The sequence below is a fragment of the Panthera leo genome, chromosome F2, assembly GCF_018350215.1.
Source record: "Panthera leo isolate Ple1 chromosome F2, P.leo_Ple1_pat1.1, whole genome shotgun sequence".
Lineage (NCBI taxonomy): Eukaryota > Metazoa > Chordata > Mammalia > Carnivora > Felidae > Panthera > Panthera leo.
Genome location: NC_056695.1, coordinates 78,658,985 through 78,685,441, shown reverse-complemented (window position 1 = coordinate 78,685,441; position 26,457 = coordinate 78,658,985). Strand labels below are relative to the sequence as shown.

Below are 26,457 nucleotides of genomic sequence, written 5' to 3'. Positions count from 1 at the left end.
AGAGAGCGAGGGAGAGGAAGAGAGACTCTTAAGCAGGTTTCATGCTTAGCTTGGAGCCTGACTCGGGGCTCAATCCCATGACCCTGGGATCATGACCTGAGCTGAAATCCAGAGTCTGACGCTTAACTAACTGGGCCACCCAGGTGTCCCCGTTGACCAATTTTTTAAATCAGGTTGTTTGGTTTCTTATTGCTGAGTTTCAAGCGTTCTTTGTATATTTTGGTAGCGGTTCCTCATCAGGTGCGTCTTCTGCTAATATTTTCACGTTCTCTGTGGCTTTTCATGCTCTTGGAGTTTGTCGGCATTGTTGTGTAGTTAAAAGTGCCCCGTACACAGTGCTCAGCGTAGAAGTCCCATAAAAATACTGGATCGGAGAAGAGAGCAGCAATACAGAGGTGCCCTGGTGTGTCCACTTCCATTCCTAGGTGTAAGGGGAAGGGGCCCACGCAGCATCGGAGGTGGGAGAATTCTCTTGCTATACCCCAGAGCTGTGACCACCCCCACCCTGTCCACCTTTCTGGGGGTGTCCCCAGCCCCACTTTCTCTTCCGAGCTCTAGACTCAGTTGCCTGTCTGTCTTTGGCTTCTCCACCTGGCTCCCTTCTGGTGCCTCAGACTCAGTCCAGGGGGAGCCCCTCATGCCCACGACCCGCAGTGACCAGCTCCAGTGCTTAAACTGGGAGTCTGGGCTCCCCACCCCCAAGTTCTCCTCTCTCCCCTCTGCTCCCTGCTGGTCACCCTTATCATGGCATCTGCAGTCATCCCAGGGGAGGTGGTCTGCGTCTCTTACTTGGCCCTGCACCGCCCTCCTCATGCCCTCATGCCCCCCCACCCCCCCGCTCCACCTGGCACTCTGCAGGATGGATGTCCATTCCTGTGCCTGAGAGCTTCCACTGGTCCCAGGAGTTCTCCAGGCGGTCTGGCCCCTTGCTCTGGGCACCACACAAGTCCCTAGGTGGTCTTATGAACACTCTGTCCTCAAACCTAAATACCTGCCTCTCCATAAACCCTTACCTTCTCCTTTAGCTTTCATTCCCGCCTGCAAAATACTGCCCCCCTTGCTTATCCCACGAGTGATCCTCGAAGGGAGACCATCCATTCCTGGTGCAGGCAACCCTTGTCCTCCTGGCTACTCTCCTCTCACCTTCCCAGGCTCAGCTCAGACATCACCTCCTCCAGGAAGCCTCCGCTGACCTCCCAGGCCTGAGGTCAGTGCTTGTCCTTCCTTCTACCAGAGCTCTGACTGCAGGGAAATGTAAGCATCTTCTCGTTTGTCTGTCTCCACCATTAGGCTGCAGTCCCTGTGCAGAGTATCCTATCCCACGGGCCTGGCACCTTAGTAAGTGCTAACATTAGCTCAGACTGAGAATCTCCCCTCAACATTGACTGTGGCAATGTTGGCCAACATTTCACTTCATAAAAGATGATCACACCCATCGCCTCATCTCCTCTACAGATCCACGAAGGAGGGGATATCGTTCCCATCTTATAGGTGAGGAGACAAAGGATTGGAAAATCACAAAAATAGCGTGCCTTAAGCACTCACTGTGGTCAGCTATGGTTCCAAGCTTTTTACATGGAGTCCCTCAGTTAATGCTTCCTGTCGCTTGGGTATACCGATCTTACATGAAAGGGCTGAGGTCCAGAGAGGTTAAGTGACGCCCTTGGTTTGCACAGCTAGGAAGAATTCTGGTCAAGAAGCTTCGTCATCATGCTTGCTGCCCCGGGAGAAGCCAGCGCCCCCGACGGTTCCCAGTGGACGAGAGGTGCTCTGTACGGATTTGTTGGCTGAGGAGGACTCCCTCTGGGTCACACAGAGCCAAGTTTGAATCTAAGATGCAGGCTTTCCAGTGCTCCCCTGGCTTCCCCATTTGGGCTCTCGAGCAGCCTTGCAGAGAGCAAGCCGTCCGGCTCCCTCTTCCCCACAGCCCTGCAGAAGGGCCCTGGGACCTCAGAGCTCAGTGGTTGGACTCCTCGTGCCATGCTTCTGTGTCTCCACTGGATTCCTGCCCAGAGCATCGCCTGTCACCCTGGCAACTTGTCAGCAGTGCCCCCGTCCACCCGGCCCCTCCCCCGCAGCGGGCAGCTGCCAGACCCTCTGTGCAGACCCAGTGTGCTCTCTGCCAGGGCTGCCCTCCAATGCACCAAATCTCATTTTCTCCCTTTAAATTGTGTTCTGCTCAGTGTCTCCCCCTCCTATCCCCCCCCCCCGGGAGCCTGAATAGGGAACACTGGTTACTATGGCAATCGGCTGGCTGGTGGCAAGAACTCTGCTCAGCAAATTAATTGCTGGACTTTTGGAGGCTAATGGCCGAGCTCTGCCTCCCAGGGACAGGGTGTGGCCTACATCATGCCAGCTGGGCAGCTGGGCCCTGGAGAGAGCTCAGAGACTGGAGAGAGAGGGAGGGAGGGAGGGAGAGAGAGAGAGATGGAATCATGGCACCCTTGCTTTCTGGGACTGCCACCTGAGGTTGGCTGGGGAAGGCAAGGAGATGGGCTCCCCCAAACCCCAGCTTTTCTGCATGCTTGGTCTGTGCTGGCACCTTCCCAGAAAGCATTTTGCGGAACCCTCACAGCACCCCGCTGATGTAGAGATCGCCCCCATTTTATGAGGATAAAATGGTCATTCATATGGCTAAGGAGGAAAGCCGGGACTCCATACCAGAATCTGCCCGCCTCGGGGTATTTTGCCATGAACATTCCAGGTATTCCTGGGCAGAAGGCCATCATGTCCTCTGCAATCTCTTCCAGAGGAAAGAAGCATAGGGAACATTTCCTAGCTCACCCCCTGAAGCCAATATCACTGCAGTCCCAAAACCAGGCAAAGATATTCCAAGAAAAGAAAAAGACAGACCAATATCTCTCATGAACATAGATGCAAAAGGCCCTAACAAAATATTAGCCGATCGAATACGAACATATAGACAAGAAGAGGTATACACTCTAGCCAAGTGGGCTTTATCAGGTATCTAAGGCTGGGTCAGCATTTGAAAATCAGTTAGTAGACTGATTTACCCAAATTCTCTTCCCTCTGGTTATTATCAGCTTTCTTCCCTGCTTTTGCCCTTTATGTCCTTCTCTTCTTTTTTTTTTTTTTTTTTCAATTTTTTAAAAACGTTTGTTCATTTTTGAGAGACAGAGTGTGAGCAGGGGAGGGGCAGAGATAGAGGGAGATGCAGAATCCGAAGCAGGCTCCAGGCTCTGAGCAGTCAGCACAGAGCCTGATTCAGGGCTTGAACTCACTGACCACAAGATCATGACCTAAAGTCGGGTGCTCAACCGACTGAGCCGCCCGGACGCCCTGTCCTTCTTTTCTTTCCTGTAAGCTGGGTGATCAGAATTTGGTTTCATTGACTGTATCCTTTGCTTGTTTGCCCACGCTGTGTCTTTACTTAAGTAGTTAAGTGTTTCTCCAGCCAGGTTTCTCCAGCTCCACCCAAGCCATTAGGAGCCTGGCCTCTGGTCAGATTGCCCTGGGACCGCATCCCGGCCCTGAGTGGTGGAGTCACAGGCAGGTGGCTAAGCCCTGGGTGCTGTTTCTCACACAGCACACGGAAGCTCCTGATACCTGCTGTTTGGATACTCTAGGCTCTTAACCTGTGAGGCCCTCACCTGGTGTGGTACTTGTTACGGTTCCAGCAGGAGAGGGCATGTTCGGTGTCCTTCCGGCCTGAGGCCAATCCAGCTGTCATGACTGGCCGTGTGCATCTAGCGAAGTTGTCTGGGCCATGGGCACCTGCCAGGTTCATCGCTGGGAGGTGGGGGAGCAGTGCGGCTTGCGAGTTTGCCGAGACCTCAGGGAGGGTGTTGGCAAAGGCATCGCACTTCCAGGGCACACAGTCAGCAGGCTCTCCCCGGCCCTTTCTCGAGAGGGAAACACCCAGACTGGGGATTCTCAGCCCAACCAGTACTCACTGGGCCCCACATGGGGCAAAATAGCCGGCCTTTGAGACGGACGGTGGGGACACATGCCCCCCACCCCACCGGGGAGCTTACAGACAAGGGGTGATTGTCTCTGAGTGCCTTGGGTGGCCTTTCACACACACGTGTGCACACGCGTGCACACACGCACACACACACACACACACACGCACATACACACACACCTGCTCTTTGGCAGTGGGGTGTGCCCGGGATATGTCCCCTGTTCCCAGCCTCAGCTTGTAAAGGGGGATGTCGACACCCGCCCCTTGCAGTCATTGTAAGGATGGAGAGGCACCGTGTGGACAGCTCTGAGGCTCTCAACCGGTGCCAGGCTCGGCCCAGCTGCAGGGACCCTGTTTGGCGGGTGGCCTCAAGGTCTGGGCTGGGTTGAAGCCCCAGCTCTGGCTCATGTCAGCCATGTGGACTTGAGAGCGGTCGAGGCATCAGGCATCAGGCTAAGGGCTTTGCATGCAGTTTTATTATTCAGTTCCTACGACAGTCCCTCGCAACAACCCGCTGTGGGGTAGGGTGTGTTATTATCTGGGTTTCGTATGTGGCCTTCATCATGCTGAAGAAGGTTCCCTATTGTCTTAGAGTGTTGAGTGTGTTTATCGTGAAAGGCAGTTAGATGTTGTCAGGTGTTTCTGTATTGGTTGGGACACTGTGTGTCCTTTGCTCTCCTGGCGAGTGTATCACACGGGTTGGCATGTGCGTGTTGAACCAGCCTTGCATTCCTGAGCTGAATCCCACGTGGTGGCAGTGTATAACCCTTTCAGTGTGCTACTGAGTTCAGTTTTCTAGTCTTCCATTAAGTACGTTTGCATCTTGTTCATAAGAGACATTGGCCTGTTGTTTTCTCTTTATTTGTGTGTGTATTTGGGAAGTCAAGATTCCTCTAGAAACTTGGAGACTATGACTTGGAGGAAGAAGCCTGGTTTCCACAATGAGGGAAATTATCAAATTTCTTGAGCCCTGGAAAAACACTGGACACTATGGCTGTTACCAATTTATCTCCTCTGTCTACATTCTTACTTATTTCATTTTAAAAAGTGATGGCTCAGTAATTGGTGGTGATATTTGGATTTTATGTATCCACAGAGGTCATGGAAAGAGAGTGGGCTCAGTGCCCAGAAGGTGCTGGGGTTCCAGTCCCGGTCCATCCTCTGGTGACCTGGGGACAGACTGGTATCTTCTCCATCTCAGTCCCCTCCTTTGGCACATGGGGACGATGATACCTGCCTTGAAGGGTCACAGGAGTTCGCTCAACAATCAGAAAGTACCTGGCACACGGCAGATAATCAATGGCAGCCATTCAGTTACTTTCATGGTTTTTTGAAATGTCCGTGTTCTTCAAATGAATGGCTCCTGGCCACCCGAGATGATGAGATGACGTGACCACATGGCTCACTACTGAATCTAATATTTATTTGTCAAATGTCCACTGTGTGCTGGGAACTATTCTAGGTTCTGGGCAACAGGAAGAACAAGGACGAGTCCGTGCGTTCATATAGCTTTGAAGGATGAGAAGGGTGGGCCACCCGTGGGACTTGCCCTGACTCTGTGTCTCTTCTTCCCCTGGACCCTCAGGTCCTGACCCTTGGCCTCTGCCCCTTCATATACGATTTTGGGAAAATGTCTTTCTTCTTGCTCCCGTGGCCACCTCCTGAGTATCATGCTTTTGGGGTATTGTCATTTGGGCTGTTGTATACCCTGTGCACTTGCGAGGTGGCCTTTAGTGCCCTGGTAAGACGAGGGCAGTTTGCCCTGAGGGTGGCAGGGGCCAGCATGGGAATTCAGGTACCTGTCCTGAGAAGGGCCCACATACCTGTCCATGTGGCCAGGGACGTCTCCATGTGCCCTGTCTTCTCTCTCCTCTGGGACTTTGCACATGCTGTTCCCTCTGCCTGAAATCATCAACTGCCTCTTGTCTGATGGAGTCCTACTCTGTTTTCCAAAATTGGCTTGGGTGTCACTCATCCAGGAGTCCTGGCCTACCCCTGAAATAACCATGTGATACCCTGCCGGTGCTCCTGTCACCCCCTGAACGTCCCTGTGCTGGTGTTTCTTATCCTGTCTTGCCCTGGCCCACGTGTCACCTGTCTCCCAGGTGTCATTGCCCTTGGGGAGGGTGGTTCAGAGTCCTTTACCTGCCCACCCTCAGCACCTGGCACAGGAGGGCAACTGATAAGTAGCTCAGAATCCTATTAGCTGTTTTCCCTTTCCTGTCTCATGGCTTAAATGGTGACAAATACTTTTGGGAGCGGATATCCACATGAAAATAAGGTACGCAGGAGAAATACACTTAGCTAGTAAATGTCATAGAGCAAAGAAATGCATTGAAAGAAGAAAAATAAAAACCCAAACAAGGTCTCTCCTACTGAGTTGGCAACGACTGAGGGAATGGTAACGTCCGTGCCACCAGGGATGTGGTGAGGGGCTCCGTCATATGCCCCCGCTTGGCGGGAGCCGGTACAGCCTCTCCAGAGAGAAGCTTGGTCATTGCTGTCAGGGTCCTTTCAAGATATCTCACGGAGGGCCCTAAGGAAATAATTACATGTGGGCAGAGGCTTAGGTACAAAGATGTCCTCCGGTAACATATCAGGCAAATAAAACTGCCTGTTCCACGTCCTGACGTGGAGGTTGCGATCAGAATGTGGTGCCGGTGCCCAGGCACGGTCCCGCGGGGACGGCAGGTCCTCAGTGCGTGTCTGCTGGTGGCCGGAAGCAGGGAGGGTTGGGTGACCCCCGTGGGGCAGCCGTCCTGGGCTCGCTCGCGCGAGGGCCACGCCGTTGGCTGAGAGAGAGGTCGGCGGGGGCGCGGAGTCTCCCTCCCACACGGGCCGGGGCCCTTCTCTAAAGGTGTTGTCTTGTCCACACAGGGTATGTTCCCGTAGAGCCTGGTGCCGCCTCCTCCTGGCCGAGAGATGCATGTTCCCACGCGCGGGAGAGCCGTGGCCTGCCTCCTGTGGCTGCTGTTGCTGTGGAGCGGGGACGGCGGCTGTCGGGCCCAGAGGGCAGGTGGGGACACCATAGAATGTGCCAGACCGGGCACCGAGCAGCTGCTGTGCATGCCCGTGCGTGGGGGTGGGGGTGCGAGAGAGTGAATGAGTGTGCAAGAGGCTGAGGCAGTGTGTTTGTGTGAAGGTTGTGAATGTGAGTACATGTGCACGCGTGAGAGTGAGTGTGGATGAGTGTGCAAGGGTCTGGCCGAATGTGGTTGTGCGGGTGTGAGTTTGTGTCTAAATGAGCGTGTGCAAATGAGTGTGCATGTGCAAGAGTCTGAGGTGCGTTTGTGTGTACGAAAGTGTGTGAAATAACCTGAGCGTGTGTTTGTGTGAGCCTGAGTGTGTGAGCACGTGTGTGAGGGTGGGTTGAGTGTGCAAACGTGTGGGTGTGAGTCTAGGTGCATGTGAGTGTGTGAGCATGTGGGTGAGTGTGTGAGTGTGTGTGCAAGTGTGTGAGAGCATGTGGGTGACTGAGTGTGGGGGAGGGTGTGGGAGAAGAATGAGCTCTGACCACATGTCCCGAGTGGGCCGTGGGGTGTGCAGAGAACCTGCAGGGCCTTGGGGACGGAGGGCAGGGGTAGGACGGTGTCGCGTTGTCCTGCTCTGGGAGGGACTTGGGGACACACTCCGGGGGACATGGACACACTGGGGTCCAGCCAGAAGAGGCGGCCAGGACCGCAAGGGCAACGAGACTCTGGAGGAGACGGGGGAGAGGGGAGTGGGAAGTTCACTGCGGAAGAGGCAGCCGGGGGCAGGAGGGGTGAGTTGTGGCAGTGGTTGGTCCACGTGCCTGAGGGCCTCCTGGGGAGGGTGCCATCGGCGTGGAGGCATGAAGGAGGGGTCAGGAACACGAGCCGGTCGGTATCAGGGCGCCGAGCACAGAGCCTGCTCTCTGGGGTCCTCGAGCAGGGAGGTCACCGGGTTCTAAAACACAGCTCCATTTTGCAGATGAGGAACTGAGGCACAGACAGGCCTGAAGCCCCCAGCAGGGGAGGAGCGGGAACACAGGCAGGTGCCCGCCTGAGCCACGCCAGGTTTCTGAGCCTGCAAAGGAAACACACACAAACAAAAACCCCAGGGCCTGTGTTTCGGTGTTGTTTTCCCCAAGTCTCCTCATGTATTTCTCTGCCCAGCTCAGCTAGCTGGGAAGACAGCAATGACCATGGACGTCCCGGTCTTCATGGGAGGAGTGTGGGGCTTTGTGTCCACTGAGACGGTCCTGAGAGCACGGTGACACGGGATTATTAAAACAGAAGTGCGGGGCGTTTCGGGGGGCAGCAACCATCTCTCCCAAGCCCTCATTTTGTAGTGTCAAACACATCAGGCCAGAGGGGGGCGGTTACCTGCAGGGCTTACACACACGGCCCTTACCTGTGGCAGAGCTGAGGGCACCGGTTCCGGGGACAGGGCCCTTCCTGAGACACACACTTAATTCTCACATGCACATGATGCAGTCCCTTCCCTGACCTGTTCCCCCCCCGCCCCCCGAGAGAATGTACTCAGAGCTCCAAAGGGCCCCTGGGTGAGACCTCAGGAACAAGAAACCTTCTGCACCCTTAAAATAAATGTGCTCAAGGATTTCAGCCCACAGGCTGGGTCCTGCTTGGTCCACGGCAGCAATTACCCTGCCCGGGCTAGAACACTATTGTCCCAAAGACAAAAGGATGACCTTTTGTGTCAAGGAGAAAAACTCCCCGGGAATTATCTCTTGAGTCCACACATCTGGGCAAGCACTCCAGAAGCTCTAATCCTGTTAGGGAGCCAGCCGGTGAAGGTGGGGGGATTTACCTCTGCTCCAGGCAGCACAATGCAGCATGGGCTTAAAAGGTAGATGTGGAAAATTCAACAGTGGCCCTGGCTTAGGTGGGAATAGGGATAAGGAAGTATCTTTGTGTGTGTGTGTGTGTGTGTGTGTGTGTGTGTGTGTGTAATACATGCAGAGTTCTTGTTTTTCTGTTTTTTGAAATTCTAAAAAAATTTTTTAATGTTTATTTACTTTGGAGAGAGAGAGAGGGAGAGAGAACGCAAGGGGGGGGGAGGGGCAGAGAGAGAGGGAGACACAGAATCTGAAACAGGCTCCAGGCTCTGAGCTGTCAGCACAGAGCCTGACGTGGGGCTCAGACCCACGAACCACGAGATCATGATCTGAGCCGAAGTCGGAGGCTCAACCGACTAAGCCCCCCAGGTGCCCCTGAGTGCGGTATATTTTACGTGGTCTGTAATGCTGGCATGCTGTGAACTGTTTAAACATCGAACGAGAGTGCTGGCTAAATAAATTACGTGCACCTGTGCAGTGGAATCCCTGCAGCCGTGGAAACCGGCCGCATCACCCTGGAGATGGGTTTCTAGCACATCGCAGGAGGTGCGGAAAACAGCCACGTATCAGTGTGTCCAGTAAAGTCCCACGTGCACTAGGAACTATGCAGAGACACAAACCAACAGGTGTACACGCTGCGGGTTGGCAGTGCTGACTCTCCGTAGCTGGAAACATAAGCACTGAAAACATTTTTGATTGCGTTTTCTGAAATCATGCATTATTTGTAGTAGGTTTAAACAAACAAACAAACAAGGCAGTCCCCGTGTAACCGAAACCAAAACTATTTAGGAAATCGGTACAATGGTGTTCCCTGAACGTTGACCCCTTTTATGCAAGGGGTCACATGTTGGCAGCTGAACCTCACAGCAAACTTGGGGACGCTCATCACCATGAGAAGTTAAGGAACCGAGGTTTTGCAGCTTTAAGGCAGCCAGACCAGGGCCCCCAGGAGTGCGCGCCCCCCCCGCCCCAACCCCTCCAGGCCTGAGGGCATGACCTTTCCCAGTGCATTTGGGCCAGGGCGCCCTTCCTCTCCCCCTGCAGGCTGCAAGACCGTGCACTACGACCTGGTCTTCCTCTTGGACACCTCCTCCAGCGTGGGCAAGGAGGACTTTGAGAAGGTGCGGCAGTGGGTGGCCAACCTGGTGGACACCTTCGAGGTGGGGCCCGAGCGCACCCGCGTGGGCGTGGTGCGCTACAGCGACCGGCCGGCCACGGCCTTCGAGCTGGGCCTCTTTGGCTCGCGGGAGGAGGTCAAGGCGGCGGCGCGGCACCTGGCCTACCACGGCGGCAACACCAACACGGGCGACGCGCTGCGCTTCATCACGCGCCACAGCTTCTCGCCGCAGGCCGGCGGCCGCCCCGGGGACCGCGCCTTCAAGCAGGTGGCCATCCTCCTGACCGACGGCCGCAGCCAGGACCTCGTGATGGACGCCGCGGCCGCCGCCCACCGCGCGGGCATCCGCATCTTCGCCGTGGGCGTCGGGGCGGCGCTCAAGGAGGAGCTGGAGGAGATCGCCTCGGAGCCCAAGTCCGCACACGTCTTCCACGTGTCCGACTTCAACGCCATCGACAAGATCCGCGGCAAGCTGAGACGCCGCCTGTGCGAAAGTGAGTGGGTGCGGGGCGCGCGGGGCGGGGGGGGGGGGTTGCTGAACTGCTCAGCGGGGAGGGGTGGAGGGCAGGGGGCAGGAGCAGGGGACAGGGGCTGGCGGCAGGGGACGGGGTAGGGGCCGATAGCAGGAGCAGTGGACAGGGGCTGGCGGCGGAGGCAGGGGCGCGTGTCGGGGCAGGGGCTGATGGCAGGCGCAGGCCACAGTCCACCTGCCAGGGCTCAGTGACCAGGGAAAACCAGTTCGGCGCTGGAGGCGGGGCCCACACCCTGGCTCCTCCCCAGGCTCCGCCTCCAGGTCTCAGGCTGGATGGAAATTAAAATGGGGCTGGGTCCTCAGTCCCGCCCACCCTGAGAGACTTAGAGATCCTTAAATGCAAAGCAGTGGGATCTGTATTTCTGTGGTGGGAACATATCTGCTACCTCCATGGCCGTTGAGGTCAGAGCCCTACACACAAAGCCCTCCCTAAGGCACATGGCAGGTGAAATATATGGGGCCCTCTCCTCTCCCCAGGGATTGCCTTGAGAGGTGGGCCAAGAAAATGGGCACAAGGCAGGTTTCTGTGACCCCCAGCCAGCCACTTACATGGTTGGGCACTGCTTATCTCAGAGGCCAAGTGCTGTTGACCTGGTGCCCTGAGATAACCCGAGGTTGTCTGGAATCTGTTGACTGTGGCTGGGGATGGGGGATGGGGAGGTTGGGCAGCAGGCAGGGATCTGACCCTGAAGGCTGACCTCCAACATCCTTGTTGGATCATTCTCAGGACAGCCTCCCCCAAAGGACAGGAAGGGAGAAGTGGGTTTTCCGTGCACTGGCCTGTGTCCAGCTTCTGTTCTGCCTGCTGCATTGGGGTGATACTTGTCCTTCCTGGGTCATGACCAGTGTTTGGTACCCACCTCCCCTCTCCCCCAGCCTCCAAGACCAGCAGGTAGGGGCTGGGAGCAGAGTCCCAGCCTCTGGGACTGTCAGTTTTGCTGACTACTTCCAGGGACTGAGAACATCACCCCTTGTCGGGGACAGGGAAGCCTTGGGGTTGGGGCCAGCGGAGGGAGCAGCTGGCCATGACTTGGGAGAGCCATGAGGGTCTGCTCCCGGGAAGGGGCCTGGCCTGCAGCCCTGTGAGAAAACAGCTAAGCTGTGTCTGAAACAGAACGCCCTCGGGCCCTTTACCTTTCTGTGACTCTTTCCTCTGTTGGCCCCAACCTACTTAATCTCCACTCACTTATTCGTAGATACGCGTTGGAGATCTAGTGTGTGTGGGGCCTTGTGCTGAGTTCTGGGCCTGTAGACAAAGAGAAGACAAAGCCCCTGCCCTTGGAGTGTTCATAGTCTAGATGGCCAAAAAGACGCATAAAAAGGGATTTAATACAGTGGGGGTGACCTTAATAAACGTGCCACAGAGTCTCAGGGGGTCCTACCGTGTTTGCGCTCGGTGATGACCCTGAGAATGAGGGAGGACTTCCTGGAGGAGGTGACGCTTAGACCATTTAGCAGGACATGCCTGAGCTGTAGGATGAGGGATTGAGGGGTGGCATGACGCAGTCTGTGAACAATCATGGACCTGTATTGCCGTGGTAAAGGAGGGAACTAGGGTTGGTGGTTTTGTATGATTGTCCGACTCTCAGTAAAGGAGGGCCTTGTGTGCTCAGATGAGTTGTGGAAGGGTTTTGTGCAGGGGTGTGACACAGTCAGATAGGAGACCCTTTATAGGACTGCTGGAGAAATTCAGGGACAAACGGTGCTGGGGATACATGGAGCACGAGGACTACACCCATTCCACAGATGAGGAGATTGATGCCCTGAGTGCCAAGTGAAGGAAACCTATGCAGTAGTGTAGAAGGCGTTGGCCGTGGACTTTCCCTTGACCCGCACTGCAACCACGCACATCATGGCGATCTTTTCACAGCATGCAGCCTGCTAGGCTCCCGGAAGGGGCAGCTGCTAGGCCTGTAGCAGGAGCCAGACGGAGAGATCCAGCCAGGATGGGAAAGAGCAGGGAGGCAGGAGAGGCAGTGTGGTAGGGCCAGGGCTCAGGACTGACCTCTGAGCTGACGAGAGTCAGGCCCAGCCTGACTCTCACGTGGTGAGAGTCCCACGTGGTGGCTCAGTCCCACGTGGTGGCTCATGGGTGCTCCTCTAGACCCTGCCCACTGGCATTGTGTCTTCCTGCCAGCCTCGGTCCAGACTGGTTCTAGAGTTGGGCCAAGCAGAGTGTAGATTCTGAAGAACTTCCATGCCTGGGGGTTGGTTCTGGGAATGGTGAGGACAGCCCCAGAGAGGCCAAGTCACTGAGCTGTGCTCCCCAGTTAAAGCAGGGCTGGGGATGGAACCCGGGGCTTCAGCCTCCATGCACTGGCCGCCCCCCACCAGGCCCCGGGACTCAGGTTGCGCCATCGCTGACCTCGGTTCTGAGTCGAGAACAGCGTTCCGCTCACAGGCAGTAGAGGACCCCGCTCTAACGGGCTTGGGGAATAAAGCAGATTGACCTCACACACGACAGAAAGGCCAGAGGTCAGGCGGGCTTGAGTGATGAGACCAGGCCTCGCTCAACTCCTGCCGTTTCTAGGTTCTTTCTTGGTCTAACCCCGTCCTTGGCAGCCTTTTGTATCTGGGTCCTGGCACGGATGGCTCACTGAAGAGGGGTGGGGTCGGTGAGGGATACTGAGGCCCTGAGAATGGGCAGCGAGGGGAGCTGGCTGATGGCAAGGGCGGAGGTGTGTCCAGACCCCCGTGGGGGGAGGAGGCCGTGTGACAGGAGCCGAAGTCCCCTCAGGGAAGGCACCTGCTGCCTCAGCTATGGCCTAGAGGGAGCAGGAAGGAAGCCCCCACCCGCCCTCTGTCCCTCCCCTCGTCTCCCCTCCTCCCCTGGCCTGAGCCTGTCTGACGGCAGCCAACAAGGGGCCCAGGTGATGGCGACATAGTAGCGAAGGAGGGGAGAACAGGTGTGTGGGGGGGCACATGGGGCTACCTGTGGAGAATCTTAGGGCCATGTGAGACTCCAGCCCCAGGACAGACAAGACTGGGGCCCAGCGTGCCTGGATTTGGTCTGACAGAGAAGTGTGGGCCTGAGACTCTCCCCAGACCAAAACTGTAGCTCCAGAGTGGAAGGAGGCTGACTGGGGCCTAAACTACATGACCCTGTCCTAGTTTCCATCCCCACCCCCCTCAAGGGAGGATGTGTGACCCATGCAGGGAAACAGGGGCCCTGTAACCAAGAGAAATGGACACTGATGCTGGCCAGCCGGGGACACCACGTATTCCCCATGACAACGCTCAGAAAACTCACAGTGGCCGGGGTCCTCCAAATGCCTGAACAGACGGAAGATTTAAGTTATGCTCAGCTGTCTGGAGGGAATCTGCTTTTGTAAATACAGATGTAAGCTGACTAGGGCCTGGTCTATTCTGGTGATGAATGAAACAAAATCCCCTTACAATTGCTTCAGTTAGAAACAAAGCAAAATAAAATAAGATAGCTAACAGTAAGATACTGAACCGCATCGAGTAAGATTAAATCCAGGAGCATCACAAAATCCAAATGACCAGAAGTCCCTGGGCACAGAGGAGATGCCTTTGGGTGACTTCGGAACTCAAATAGGAGCTGTTCTGAATAGGGGCTTTGCACTGATGATCTGGAAATTCGCAGACTAACGACGTGGGGTTTTTGGTGTAGTGATCATTCAGTTGGATCCGACCTATTCATTCATTCATTCAGCAACCACACACTGAGTGATTCCTCCTTTGGGGGCCATGCCAAGGGCCAGGATGCGGTGATGGATCGGATATTCTTTTTTGTCCTTGGGGACCTTTTGTCTCCTTGAGACGGCAGGAAAGTGGCGGCTAATTACACGATGGAGTGTGGACACTGTTACCACGTGCAGTTTCATGTGTCTGGTAGTTTATCTGCCCGGGGTCTGTCTTCACACACAAGAATAAGCTTGACGGGGGCAAACTCTGTTCCTTGTGGTTTCCGAGTGCCCGGAACAGAGCCCGGGAAGTGAAAGGAGCCGCCTAGACCTAAGGGTGGAGACTGGCAGTTAGTTCTGTGTTTGCTGTTGTGATCTGCATGTTAGGAGTACTACCCTCTTCCAAATGCAAAGAATAAGAATATTTGGCAAACCCGACATCATTCCCAAAAAGAACTGAAATATTGAACTCACCCGTATTTTGGCAAGCAGAGACAAACGGTTAGATTTTGAAGGCTGATGAAGGTCTGGAAAAGGCGGGCTGGCTGGGATGGGCTAAATCATGCCAACGATGCCACCCGGCTTCGTCGACTGGGACAAACCCAACGCCACCAGAGGTGAACGAATGGAGCCAGGGTGTCTGCTGTTCCCTGAGTTCCAGACGCTGCTGTTGCTGCTGTTGATGGACTGAGGTCCAACTGCATCCAGAACCCATTTTCCCTCCAGCTTGGCCACAGATGGGAGGCAGGGTGGCTCTGAGGGACGGCAGGCTCCCTGGGGCTGCCCTTCAGAGGGGAAGATGAACCTTAGGTCGTGTACAGGGGTTGAGGGGCCAGTGTCTGCAGCCCTAAGGCAGCACAGGTTGGGGTCTGTGAGCCGTGGCTGGTCTGGTCTGGAAGCCCAGCTGAGAGGGACCAGGTGAGCCGAGGAGGGGGCAGTGTGGGAACAGGAGGGGACCTGAGACGGACAGAACATCTCTGGGGTGGTGGTTGCAGAAGCTTCTCTGTCCCAAGTGTCCCTGGCCACCTATGGACCTGACCTGTTTTTCTCAGGATCTCGAGATGCCTTTGTTCAACACTCTGCTAAGAGCTGCATTCGAATTCCAGCCTGCTATCCTGCCACCTAGGTCACGGCTGCAAATAGGATACTTCGCGCTGCTAATTTATTTGTTCCAATGTATTTACGACTTAACCCTGTGCTCACATCCACCGTCAGAGTTCACGTGTGCCACACACACCCATTGCTGGCTTGCACTGTGACTGCCCCTGAGTGTCCGTGATGACTGGGTCAGAGTCACTCCCCAGGGTGGCCCGGCAGGCAAGGAGGAGATCTGGGAGTTTACCCCCAGTTCTGTCTGACCCAGGTCCCGAGTCCTTTCCAGGAAGTTGTGGTGTTTAGGGAGCATCTTTAAATCGCCATGTCATTCATGTCTCCCCAAATTCCCAACACAGATCTCCTGGCTCTCCCTATGCTGTGGGCAGCACTGAGGCACAGGGGGCCTGCATGGCTCGCCAGGGGGTCACAGGGAGAGGTGACTGTGTCCACCGCCCTGAGTCAGGCCTGCCAGGCCGCCCCTCTGTGATCCTTTGGATTTCTGATGCTGAACGGTGCTGGTTCCTGCTGCAGGCCTGGCTCACATGGGGACCAGGGGCTGTTTGCTGAGCAAACGAGTAAAGCTAACAGTATGTGGCTCACTGTCCCCCCGGCCTTGGGCTCATGCAGGGAGGTGCCTCCGTGTCGTGGCATCCGCTCCTGCCTCTGCGGCCTGACCGGGTTCCCAGGGGACTCAGTCTCAGCCTGGCTTCCTGCAGTGTGTGGGGCGGAGGCTGCGGACGGGGCCCAACCCCAGAGCACTGGCTGTAATTAAGAGCTTTCTCCACCCCGGGCTCTGTCGTGGCCACAAAACAACCTTTATATAGCTTATCGGGTGGCGTGAGTGAGCCTGTGGAATGCCAGCTGGCCACAGCTGGACCCTCCTCCTCCTTCTATTTCGGGGACACTCGGTGGTGGTCCTCTCTCCCCTCTCCCATGAGCAGGAGCCTCTTTCCTGGGTCCTGTCTCTTAGCTCCCAGGCTGAGACCCCAGTGTGGGTTTCCCATGTTTCTGTGGTGCATTGTCATAGGACACGTGGTCACCCTGTCTCTGTCTCTTGTTGGTGTGTTTGTGCTTAGCTGTGTTGCTGTTCCAATGAGAGTCCAGACTCCTGGATATTATACTTACCAATATGGTGGGAGGGGAGAGGCGGGGAGAGAGAGGGAGACTGACTTGTTTTGTGTGGCAGGGAGATTAATTTTATTGTTCCCCTGTGACTCTCACTGGAAAAATGTTGGCGTCTGTACCCCAGCTCTACATTTAATCAGTGGGTGCCCCTGCTTTCGTTCCGTCCCCCCGAGCCTGGCTCCCTGTGTGCAGGGTGAGTGTCTCCTTACGCACTCCTTTGTCATGATGGGGCACAGGTTAGCCCCGCTGTGGGCACTGTGGCCATCGAAGGCTCACCTTGCTCTGTACTGTGCTCATCAACAGGACATCGCCTTGTAAGTGAGTTATTAGGTTCACTTGATAATTTGTTTTATCCTTTTTTCTTTTTGTGGTGCGTTTTCAGTAAACAACACAACTTATTTACATAGTTAGGAACGGACTGGATGGACCTTTAAAGACACCACCTGACAACTGTGGATGTTTTAAGGACTCTACAGTATTGGGTTATTTTTTTCCCGACACATTGTAATGGATCCCCCGTTATCTCACAGACATTCTTCTGAGGCGCAGGGTTCCTCCTTGAATAAGACACCTGTGATCCTGCATGTAGAGTGACATGCCTAGAGGAAGTCCCCTTGAGAAGAGAAGACTTGAGTTGAGCTTGGGATGGCAAGGATCAGTCCATGCCCAGAGCTCCAGGCAGAGGCAGCTGGGGTAGGTAGGCGTGCAGTCTGCGTGCTGGAGGGGGGGGGGGTTGTTACCCCCCACTTCAGGAGGTGGAAGTTGAGGCTTTGTTTCCCAGCTTAACATTTCCACGTGTGTGCAGTAGAAGGCGTCCAGCCACGAGTCTTCCCTTGGCCAGAAGTAGAGCCAGGAATACTCTGTCCCCTTGATGACCGGTAGTAATGCCCAAGAAAAGGGCTTTGGGTCAGCCGTTGGCATGCCTGGGTCACACATCCAGCCTGAATTTCTTTGGGCCTCGTCTCCCTCTGGACCTGAGTGTTATAGTCCTCAAAGAAGGCACAGCCTGCTGGTGGCATTGACCCCAGTGACCAGTTCCTTCTGACCACACTCCTGCCTCCATCACCACATCCCTCTGCCTGCCCGGAGACTGGTGGTACCACGAGGACACACACCACACACACACACTTGCACACGCAAACCCTATACACACACCACACACAACACACACAACACACATGCACACGCACATCACGTGTCCACAACACAGAACCACACAGACATGTGCACATCTATACACACACCACATACAGCACAAACACCACACACACACACACACACACACACACACACACAGGCATATATTCTCCTTCCCCAACACACACACATGCACACACATCACACGTCCACAACACAAACACCATATACACGTCTATACACGCACCGCATACAACACAAACACAGAACACACATACACACATATACACACAGACGTATATCCCCCTCCCCCAACACACACACGGGCATCTGGGAACGTGTGTGGCCGCAAGACCCAGCTCGTCCTCTGGATGGATCTGAAGGCCGGAGAGGAATCTGTGGCAGCATCAGCTGTGGGATTGGAGCCGCCACGTGGATGTCTGTGGCTTGGCCCTTGGGACCACATCAGCCTCAAGAAGCAATTCCGGCCGGGCCCGCCCTTTACCTACGGGTCATGGGGAGTTTCTCCTGGGAAAACTTGTGATCAGGGTCACTCCCTAGAAATTGTAATCGGACTGCCTAATTCTGATGATGTGCTGGGACATTTCATAAGAAAATTATGGGAAATGATGGAAAACTGAAGCCAGCCTTCAGTTATTTTTAATTTGCACACTTCCGGGAAGGCGAGTGTCCCCAGCTGTGCCCAGCCAGGCCCGTGCCTGGAAAGGGTCCCTGGGAGCTGTTCAGTGTGTGCCCCTGCCTGACTGCTGTTTCTTCCTGAAACCAAGGCCCATGTGTCAAAACTGGACATTCTGCCCGTAGCCCCTTAGGGCCAGGGAGTGTGTCCCACTGTGCTGGGGAAGGGGGGAGCGTGTGCTGTCACACCCCCCACCCTCTGGACGGACCACCACTCACGTTATTTCTGGGTCCTGGCTTCTCACGATAGTGTAGTGCTGTCTCCCTCGTGCTGGACTCCGCATGTGCCTGCATGTGTGTGCCCGCAGGCGGTTCCTCCAAGAGTGTGCTCAGGCAGGGCAGTTCCGCTTCGCTGGAGCTGGTGCTCGTCACGCCCAGCTCTGCCTCCCCGCCCTCTGAAAAGTCAGGCCAGGTACCTAGCGTCTTTCCAGCCTCGTTCCGGCCATACAGAGAGATGCTGGTACCATTCCTACGCTGTGGAGTGTCATGGGGGTCTCATGGATTGGACATGGGAAGCACTGGGCACAGTGGTGGCCCTGAGCACATGCTATGCACTTTGCTTTTGCTATACACACACACGCACACACAGATACACCCACATACACACATGCACACACATATGCACACGTGTGTGCACACACATGCACATACATGTGTGCACACAATTAGATATATGCACATACAAATACATGTGTGTACACACATACAAGTATATGCACATGTAAATGCACATAAGTATATACATACACATATATGCACACATATGCACTCACATATATGCACACATGTATACACACATGTGCGCGCGCGCACACACACACACACATTCATATGCATATGTATATGTGCGTGTGCACATATACATATACAAATGCATCCACACATACATGTATATACACACATGTATACATGCACAAATATACATATGCATGTATATGCACTTACATGCAGACATGCATGTGCACACATACATGCAAGTATACACACATGTGTACACACATGCACATACATATGTGTACATAAATGTGCATGCATGTGTATATGTACATGTGTGGAAACACGTGTGTGCACATATACATGTATGTGTATGTGTGTACATGTGAAATTTGTGTGTACATGTATAACTTACATATAACACATACACAAATTTTTATCTATGTATATGTGCACGTGTACATATACTATTTTCTGGAACGGTGATTACCTTTCACCTAGGGAGGTGTTTCTCAAGCTTTCTTTTTTTTTGTTGTTATGTCCCCTAAACGACTCTGTATAAATGTTGCATTTTCCTCCCAATTGCCTCCTTCTCTGAGATTGAATACAGTCTGTTTATGCTGCTTGAACTTGGGTGGGCCCAAGCCATGGATCTCTTTGACTTGCTCACCCCCTCCCTTGAGCAGTGTTTGCCCCTGGGAGGCAATATGGCCCCTGTGAGAAAGCATCGTTTCGGGTGGAGGGCAGGAGTCCAGGACGAGAATTCAGGGAAGGCCTGGGTTCGGATCCTGCCTTCTGTCCCTCAGGAGATGTGACTTTATAGTCTTCTCGTTTAGCAGATGGGACTCAGATCTAAAAGCCTGGGTTAAGTCCAGGTTTCTGTTTGGACAGATTACTTTCTTAAGCTTTAGTTTTCCCTGTTAAATGGAAATGGTAATAGTACCACCTACTCCCTAGAGCAGGGGGAATATGCACTTAAAAGGCCCCCTTTGGAGCTTGTATGCAGGGGACTCATAGTTTCTGCATCAAGACCCTGATCTGAGGCAGGGGAACTGGAGTGGAATCCCAGCTCTGCCACCTGCCAGCTGGGGACCCCTCAGCAAGGGCATCACCTCTCAGACACTTGATTTCCTCGTCTGTAAAATTGAGATGATATTTACCAATCTGGCAGCTCATTGACTGTGGTTCTTATTATCATGGTGTTATTGCACGATTTTTATGCAAAGCCTGTATGAAATAGAACTTGCCAAACATCAAAGTGCCCAAAGGTGACATGGCAGGATCTGAGCCCCCTGTCACAGGAAGGGAATCTAGCAGAATCTAGAAGTTCATGGATCCTGAGCTCTGTAATGGACACCGGCCCGTTCAGGAAGGCAAGACTACAGCCCGCAGAGCAAATCTGCCCAGGCACCAGTTTTTCAAATTAAGTTTTGCTGGAATATGGCTTGCCAGCCTGTTCACATATTGTCTGTGGCTGTGTTCACACCCCAACCTCGAGCTGATCAGTTGTGACAGAGAGCGCATGACCCACAAAGGCTATTTGCACTCTGGCCCTTTACAGAAGAAGAAGTTTGCTGACCTCTGACAGTGTGTTCTGAAACGATGGCTGGGAATCTGAAGTCACTGTCACTAAGTCTTCTGTGACCCTGAGTAGGATATTTTATGGAGGCCTCAGTTTCCTCCTTGGGTGTTGAATGGGGTGAGTGGGATTCCCCTTAGAGGCTCCCTCTCCTCTAGCACAGTCAACGGTCGTGCTTACCCCCATGTGTGTAGCTGCGTTATGGATCCCTGCTCTGTTTGTCATTTTTAGGGGTCACCCAAGATCCTTAAGAAAGCCTCCTACCTTCCCTGGCCTCAGACAACGATTCACATCCCAACTGGACTGGACAGGACCCTGGGTCAGATGCCAGTCAGTGTCCTCCCCATGGCACTGACTTGCCGCAGGGCCTCGTGCCAGCCACAGCACCCCTTGTCCCTGGTGCCGTCCCACGTAAGCACCCACATGGGCAGGACCATCTCATTTACTGGGGTCATGTCATGCCAGGCGCTTTCGAAGCTCACAGAGGTTAGACTACGTGTTTCACACGGTGGTTTTAGTTTAGAGTTGATACAGGGGTACAATCTAGTGGCCACAACTAAATTAGTACTACTTGCGAAATGTAAATATGCATACGCACAGCCTCTCTCTATATGTCTGCATAGGAATATGCATCCGTATAATTAAATACGTGGAGAAAGTACAATTTTGAGAGCCTCTCACATCCTGCAGCTGGCCTCGTCCTAGCTGAACTTCATAGTTGTCAGAGAGCAAGTGGGACCCGGGGGTTACACAGCGTCTAGGGGCTTTCCAAGAAGAGTTGGCTGAGTAATTGCAATGTTTCTGATACAAGTTCACATTTAACTGGAAAGTGGAAGGAAATCTGCTGGTAAAGCAGGTTCTAGGTGACTTGTTTTGCTGTAAAACGTGTCTGTCTTTGTCCTTTTAATTATAGGCTCTGGTTTCTTTGAGTTCACCCACCTATCCCCCACTCCCACACAGACACACACATACACTAAGACACAGGGCACACGCATACGCATGCTACTCTGCTGTTTGCCAGCTGTGTGGATTGGGCAGAGGACTTAACCTCAGTTTCCTCATCTGGAAACCAGCATGCAGAACTCTCCCACGTAGGCACATTGCGGAGATTCTGTGAATGTCTGTCGAGTGTATGGCCTGAGTGAGTGTAGAGCTGGTCCTCACTGCCCCCAGGTTCCCTGGTTCAGAGGGGCATCAGCCAGCGTGCAGAGAAGCCACAAGACTAGCGAGTAAACATACAGGAGGCAGAGAACGCAGCCAGCTCCTGGGGCCCATTCCCACATTCCTACCCTCCTCGCCTGGTGTCCTCGATGCAGAAATTTAGTCATTGGAGGTGAAAATCACCCGTTGACGCAATTCTCTGCTCACTGGAATCTGGAGGTAAAATGGGCCACAGAAGTCTTCATGGTTTCACATCAGGCCCAGGTCCCTGTGCTGGGATCAGGAGGGAGAGGGGCCCTGGCCGGCTGGACCCGTGCAGGCCAGCTTCTCACCCTCTTCCTTGCTTTGCATGAGAGCGACACCTTGGTGCACATTCTAGAAGGGGTGACTGGGAACGTCTGACTGGGAACTCTGGCTCAGCAACAGATTATCCTGACATCACACAGGTGATCAGCCTGTGCGGCACATTCTGTTGTCACTAGGTGGGCAACTGGGCCTGGCCCAGGGGAGTCTAAGGCACTGTGGTCCACCAGGCATTTGTGGATTCGACGCCACAAAGGGCCTCAAGCACCTAAAACCAGATTTTTTTTGGATAAAGTAATTTGTTGTCAACAGAGGTAACATATACAATGGAAGATGGTGAACAGGAGGGTGGGAGTGAGCGGGGTCCCCCTGGGCTTCTTCGGCTCCCTGGTCTAGGAGCTTGAACAGGTGGGGGAGAGAACGGACAGGTGGTTGCTGGAGGGGGTGGGGGGAATGGGATCGGTGGAGGCGGATGAAGAGGTTTCAACTTCTAGTTATAAGGTAAATAAGTGATGGGGATGAAAAGTACAGCATAGGGAAAATAGTCCATATTGTTGTAATAACTATGTGAGCAGGTGGTAACTACGTTTATAGCGGGGTCATGTCGCGATGTATAAAAATATCAAATCACCATGTTGTACGCTTGAAACTGATGTGATACTGTATGTCAACTATACTGCAGTTTTTCTAAGTTTATTTATTTATTTTGAGAGAGGGGGGAGAGAGAGAATCGCAAGCAGGCTCCATGCTGTCAGCACAGAGCCTGACTCAGGGCTCGAACCCATGAACTGTGAGGTCATGACCTGAGCTGAAATCAAGACTCAGAAGCTTAACCGACTGAGACATACAGGCGCCCCAACTACACTGCAGTTTTTAAAAATTGAGGGAAAAAAATAGGGGCGCCTGGGTGGCGCAGTCGGTTGAGCGTCCGACTTCAGCCAGGTCACGATCTCGCGGTCCGTGAGTTCGAGCCCCGCGTCGGGCTCTGGGCTGATGGCTCGGAGCCTGGAGCCTGTTTCCGATTCTGTGTCTCCCTCTCTCTCTGCCCCTCCCCCGTTCATGCTGTGTTTCTCTCTGTCCCAAAAATAAATAAAAAACGTTGAGAAAAAATTAAAAAAAAAAATTGAGGGAAAAAAATAAAATAAATATTGAGGAAAAAAGAAAAAAGAAAGAGGGAGCCAGTAACCCTGCAGTGAGGGCCTATTAAAATTCTAGGCTAGAGAGAATTTTCTCTCTTTCTCTCCCTCCTTCCCTCCCTGCCCCCCTTCTGGAAGCTCAGCGTTGAAGTCCTGTGTTTGCTATTTATCATCTTGTTACTCGTCGTGTAATCTTTGCACTTGGCTTGTCCATCATAAGACAGCTGCTCCCGTGAAGATTCAATACACCGAACTACAGAGGATGCTTGGAGTAGCGCCTGGCCCAGAGGGGAGCTGGCTGGCACACAGTAGGTGCTGCCTGGCCCAGGGGGAGCCGCCTGGCACACAGTAGGTGCTGCCTGGCCCAGGGGGAGCCGCCTGGTACACAGTAGGTGCTGCCTGGCCCAGGGGGAGCCGCCTGGTACACAGTAGGTGCTGCCTGGCACAGAGGGGAGCCGCCTGGCACACAGTAGGTGCTGCCTGGCCCAGAGGGGTGCTGCCTGGCACACAGTAGGCGCTGCCTGGCCCAGAGGGGAGCCGCCTGGCACACAGTAGGCGTTGCCTGGCCCAGAGGGGAGCCGCCTGGCACACAGTAGGTGTTGCCTGGCCCAGAGGGGAGCCGCCTGGCACACAGTAGGTGCTGCCTGGCCCAGAGGGGAGCCGCCTGGCACACAGTAGGTGCTGCCTGGCCCAGGGGGAGCCGTCTGGCACACAGTAGGTGCTGCCTGGCCCAGAGGGGAGCTGCCTGGCACACAGTAGGTGCTGCCTGGCCCAGGGGGAGCCGCCTGGTACACAGTAGGTGCTGCCTGGCCCAGAGGGGAGCCGCCTGGCACACAGTAGGTGCTGCCTGGCCCAGGGGGAGCCGCCTGGCACACAGTAGGTGCTGCCTGGCCCAGGGGGAGCCGCCTGGTACACAGTAGGTGCTGCCTGGCACAGAGGGGAGCCGCCTGGCACACAGTAGGTGCTGCCTGGCCCAGAGGGGAGCCGCCTGGCACACAGTAGGCGCTGCCTGGCCCAGAGGGGAGCCGCCTGGCACACAGTAGGTGTTGCCTGGCCCAGAGGGGAGCCGCCTGGCACACAGTAGGCGCTGCCTGGCCCAGAGGGGAGCCGCCTGGCACACAGTAGGTGCTGCCTGGCCCAGAGGGGAGCCGCCTGGCACACAGCAGGTGCTCTCTGTTGCCCATATGCCCTTGAGGAAGTCACGTGAGCTGTCTGGCTCAGTTACTCATCTGAAACATAGGAATGAGAAACCCATCCGATCGTTTTGCTACAGCATTTTATCCATCAGTTCTGGAAGTCTTGATTAAGCGCTTCCCGGGAGCTGGAAACTGGCTGCAGGTGATGGGGGTGTGGGGCTTCACGTGACAGGCACAGCCCTGTTCACACAGAACTTCTATCTCAGGGGGAAAAAAACAACACATTGAAACGTTAGCATGTAAAAAATATGAGGGAAACCACAGTGAGAGAGCACCTCACACTTGTCAGAAGGGCTGTTGAAAAGATTCGAAATAACACGTGCTGGTGAGGAGGAGGAGAAAGGGAACCTTTGTGTGCTGTCGGTGGGAATGTGAATTGGTGCAGACACTTGGAAAACAGTGTTCCTCAGAACATTACAAACAGAACTACCCTATGATCCGCCAATCCCAGCTCTGGAAATGTATCCAAAGGAAGGGAAATTGCCTCCTGGAAAGGATACCTGCACCCTCATGTTCGTTGCACCATTATTTACAGAAGCCAAGACGTGGAGACAACGTGACTGTCCGCATCCACGTGTGGATGGAGGGGTAGAAGGTGGTAGTGTAGACGTACAATGGAGTATAAGAAACCGAGGAAATCCTACATTTGCAACAACGTGGATGGGCCTTGAGGGCATTATGCTAAAGGAAATTGGCATAGATGGGCATATGGGGCGGTGTTCCCCAAGAAGAGGGTTTAGGGGCGGGAGTGGGTGGGTGGAGGGATGGGCTGGAAACGAGGAAGTGTGGGTAGAGAGTTGAACGGTGAGCCCAGCACATAGTAATGGTCTCGTGAGAAGCCAGAGGCTGGAGGGACTGGGCAGCTGGTTCGTGGTCAGCTACGCGGAGAAGGAATGGCAGCCCCTGAAGCCCCGTCAGCTTCGTTCTCCAGGTGTGGGGCGGCAGGTGCAGCAGAGCCCGGGCTGTGGGCGGGGGAGAACCACAGCTGTGGAGGAGCACAGAGGCAGGTGACCCCTCCACATGCCACCCCAGGCTGGCCCCTCCGGCTGCAGACCCCTAGGGGCGGCGGCAGTCTGTGATGGGACGTGCAGCCCCAGGGGGTGCCCTGGACGGAAGGAGGGCATGTGGGCAGGGGCCCCGCCGTGTCCTCCGGCCTCAGCTCATCTCTAGTTACAGCTCTGCCTTGGCCAGCTGCATTAGTCCAGGGGGAGGTGGAAAGGCTGCCCAGCGGTTCCTCCTGGACATCTGGCTGTGATTTCCCACCAGCCTCACCAAAGCTCTCCCCCCGCCGCAGGAATGAAGCCAGTGGCCATTCTCAGAACCCACCTCCACCAGTGCTTGGGGGAGAGGCCAGAAGCAAATGAGCAGCTGGGCCCGCCAGGTTCCCTTCTGCCCCCAGGGCCCAGTGAATGGGTCCTGGCCTTGCCGTCTGCTCCCATAAGGCGTTCGGTGCCTGGCAAGGTAGAGGACTGAACCAGGATACCCTGCCCTTCCCTGGGGATTGCCCGGGTCACTGGTGCTCTGATTGTGGGGACATGACCCTGAGCCTGGACACAGATGGGTCTGATCCCAGGCCGCATGCTAATGGAGGGAATGTGGCCGTAACTAGAGAAAAAGAAATCGCACCTTATCTTGTTTGCCCATCTCTGCTGAGAACCACAGAATGTCCCTGTGGGGAGGCATTTGGGGCTCATTCCGCCTGCCCTGTGCTTTCCCGGGACCACATGGGGAGGTGCTATGTCCCAGCCATGGAGTGACTTAGGGTCAACTCTGGTGCCAGAACCCGGGCCTTCTTCACGCCCTGTCTCTTACCGCCTCCCCTTTCCTACAGGGACTCTTGTCTCCTCTCCTTGGGGCAGAGTGAAATATCTTGTGAGAACCCCCCTGGATTTATGTGATACGTTTGCATCTTTCTGCTCCTTTGTGTTTATGTTTCTGTCTGCTCAGAATCCCTGGAGGGAAGGAGGAGGCTCTGTTGACTTACCTGTGGTCTGTACAGCAGCCTGTCATGTAGGATCTGCACCTTGTAAGGCAGCCCTTGGGGTGCTTCTCCTCCTCGGGTCTCGTGGAAGCCCAGAGTTGTGGGTGACTGTCGGCAGACTGGGCATGGGTGACGGTCCCCCCAGAACCAGGTCGCACGGTGAGAATGGGCAGGAGGGAAAGGCAGATCGCCGCTTGGTGGAGACGGTGGTGGCTGAGTGCTGAGCTGGCTGCTTCCTGTACTTGCTCACGAATCCCCCTGGGGACCCTGAAGGGTGGGCGTCCAGAGCGTGGA

At 54.6% G+C, this 26,457-nt stretch overlaps 1 protein-coding gene across 5 annotated transcripts in view; it reads left to right on the top strand.

The window, feature by feature from the left end:
- COL22A1 (collagen type XXII alpha 1 chain) overlaps positions 1-26,457 on the top strand; it is a 259,317-nt gene that overhangs the window by 14,109 nt on the left and 218,751 nt on the right. For all 5 annotated transcript variants that reach the window (XM_042923636.1, XM_042923634.1, XM_042923635.1 and 2 more), the window contains exons 2-3: positions 6,803-6,941; positions 9,789-10,355. In XM_042923636.1, the coding sequence (XP_042779570.1) occupies positions 6,848-6,941; positions 9,789-10,355 (661 nt within the window). In that variant the 5' untranslated portion in view covers positions 6,803-6,847. The remainder of the gene's footprint in view (positions 1-6,802; positions 6,942-9,788; positions 10,356-26,457) is intronic.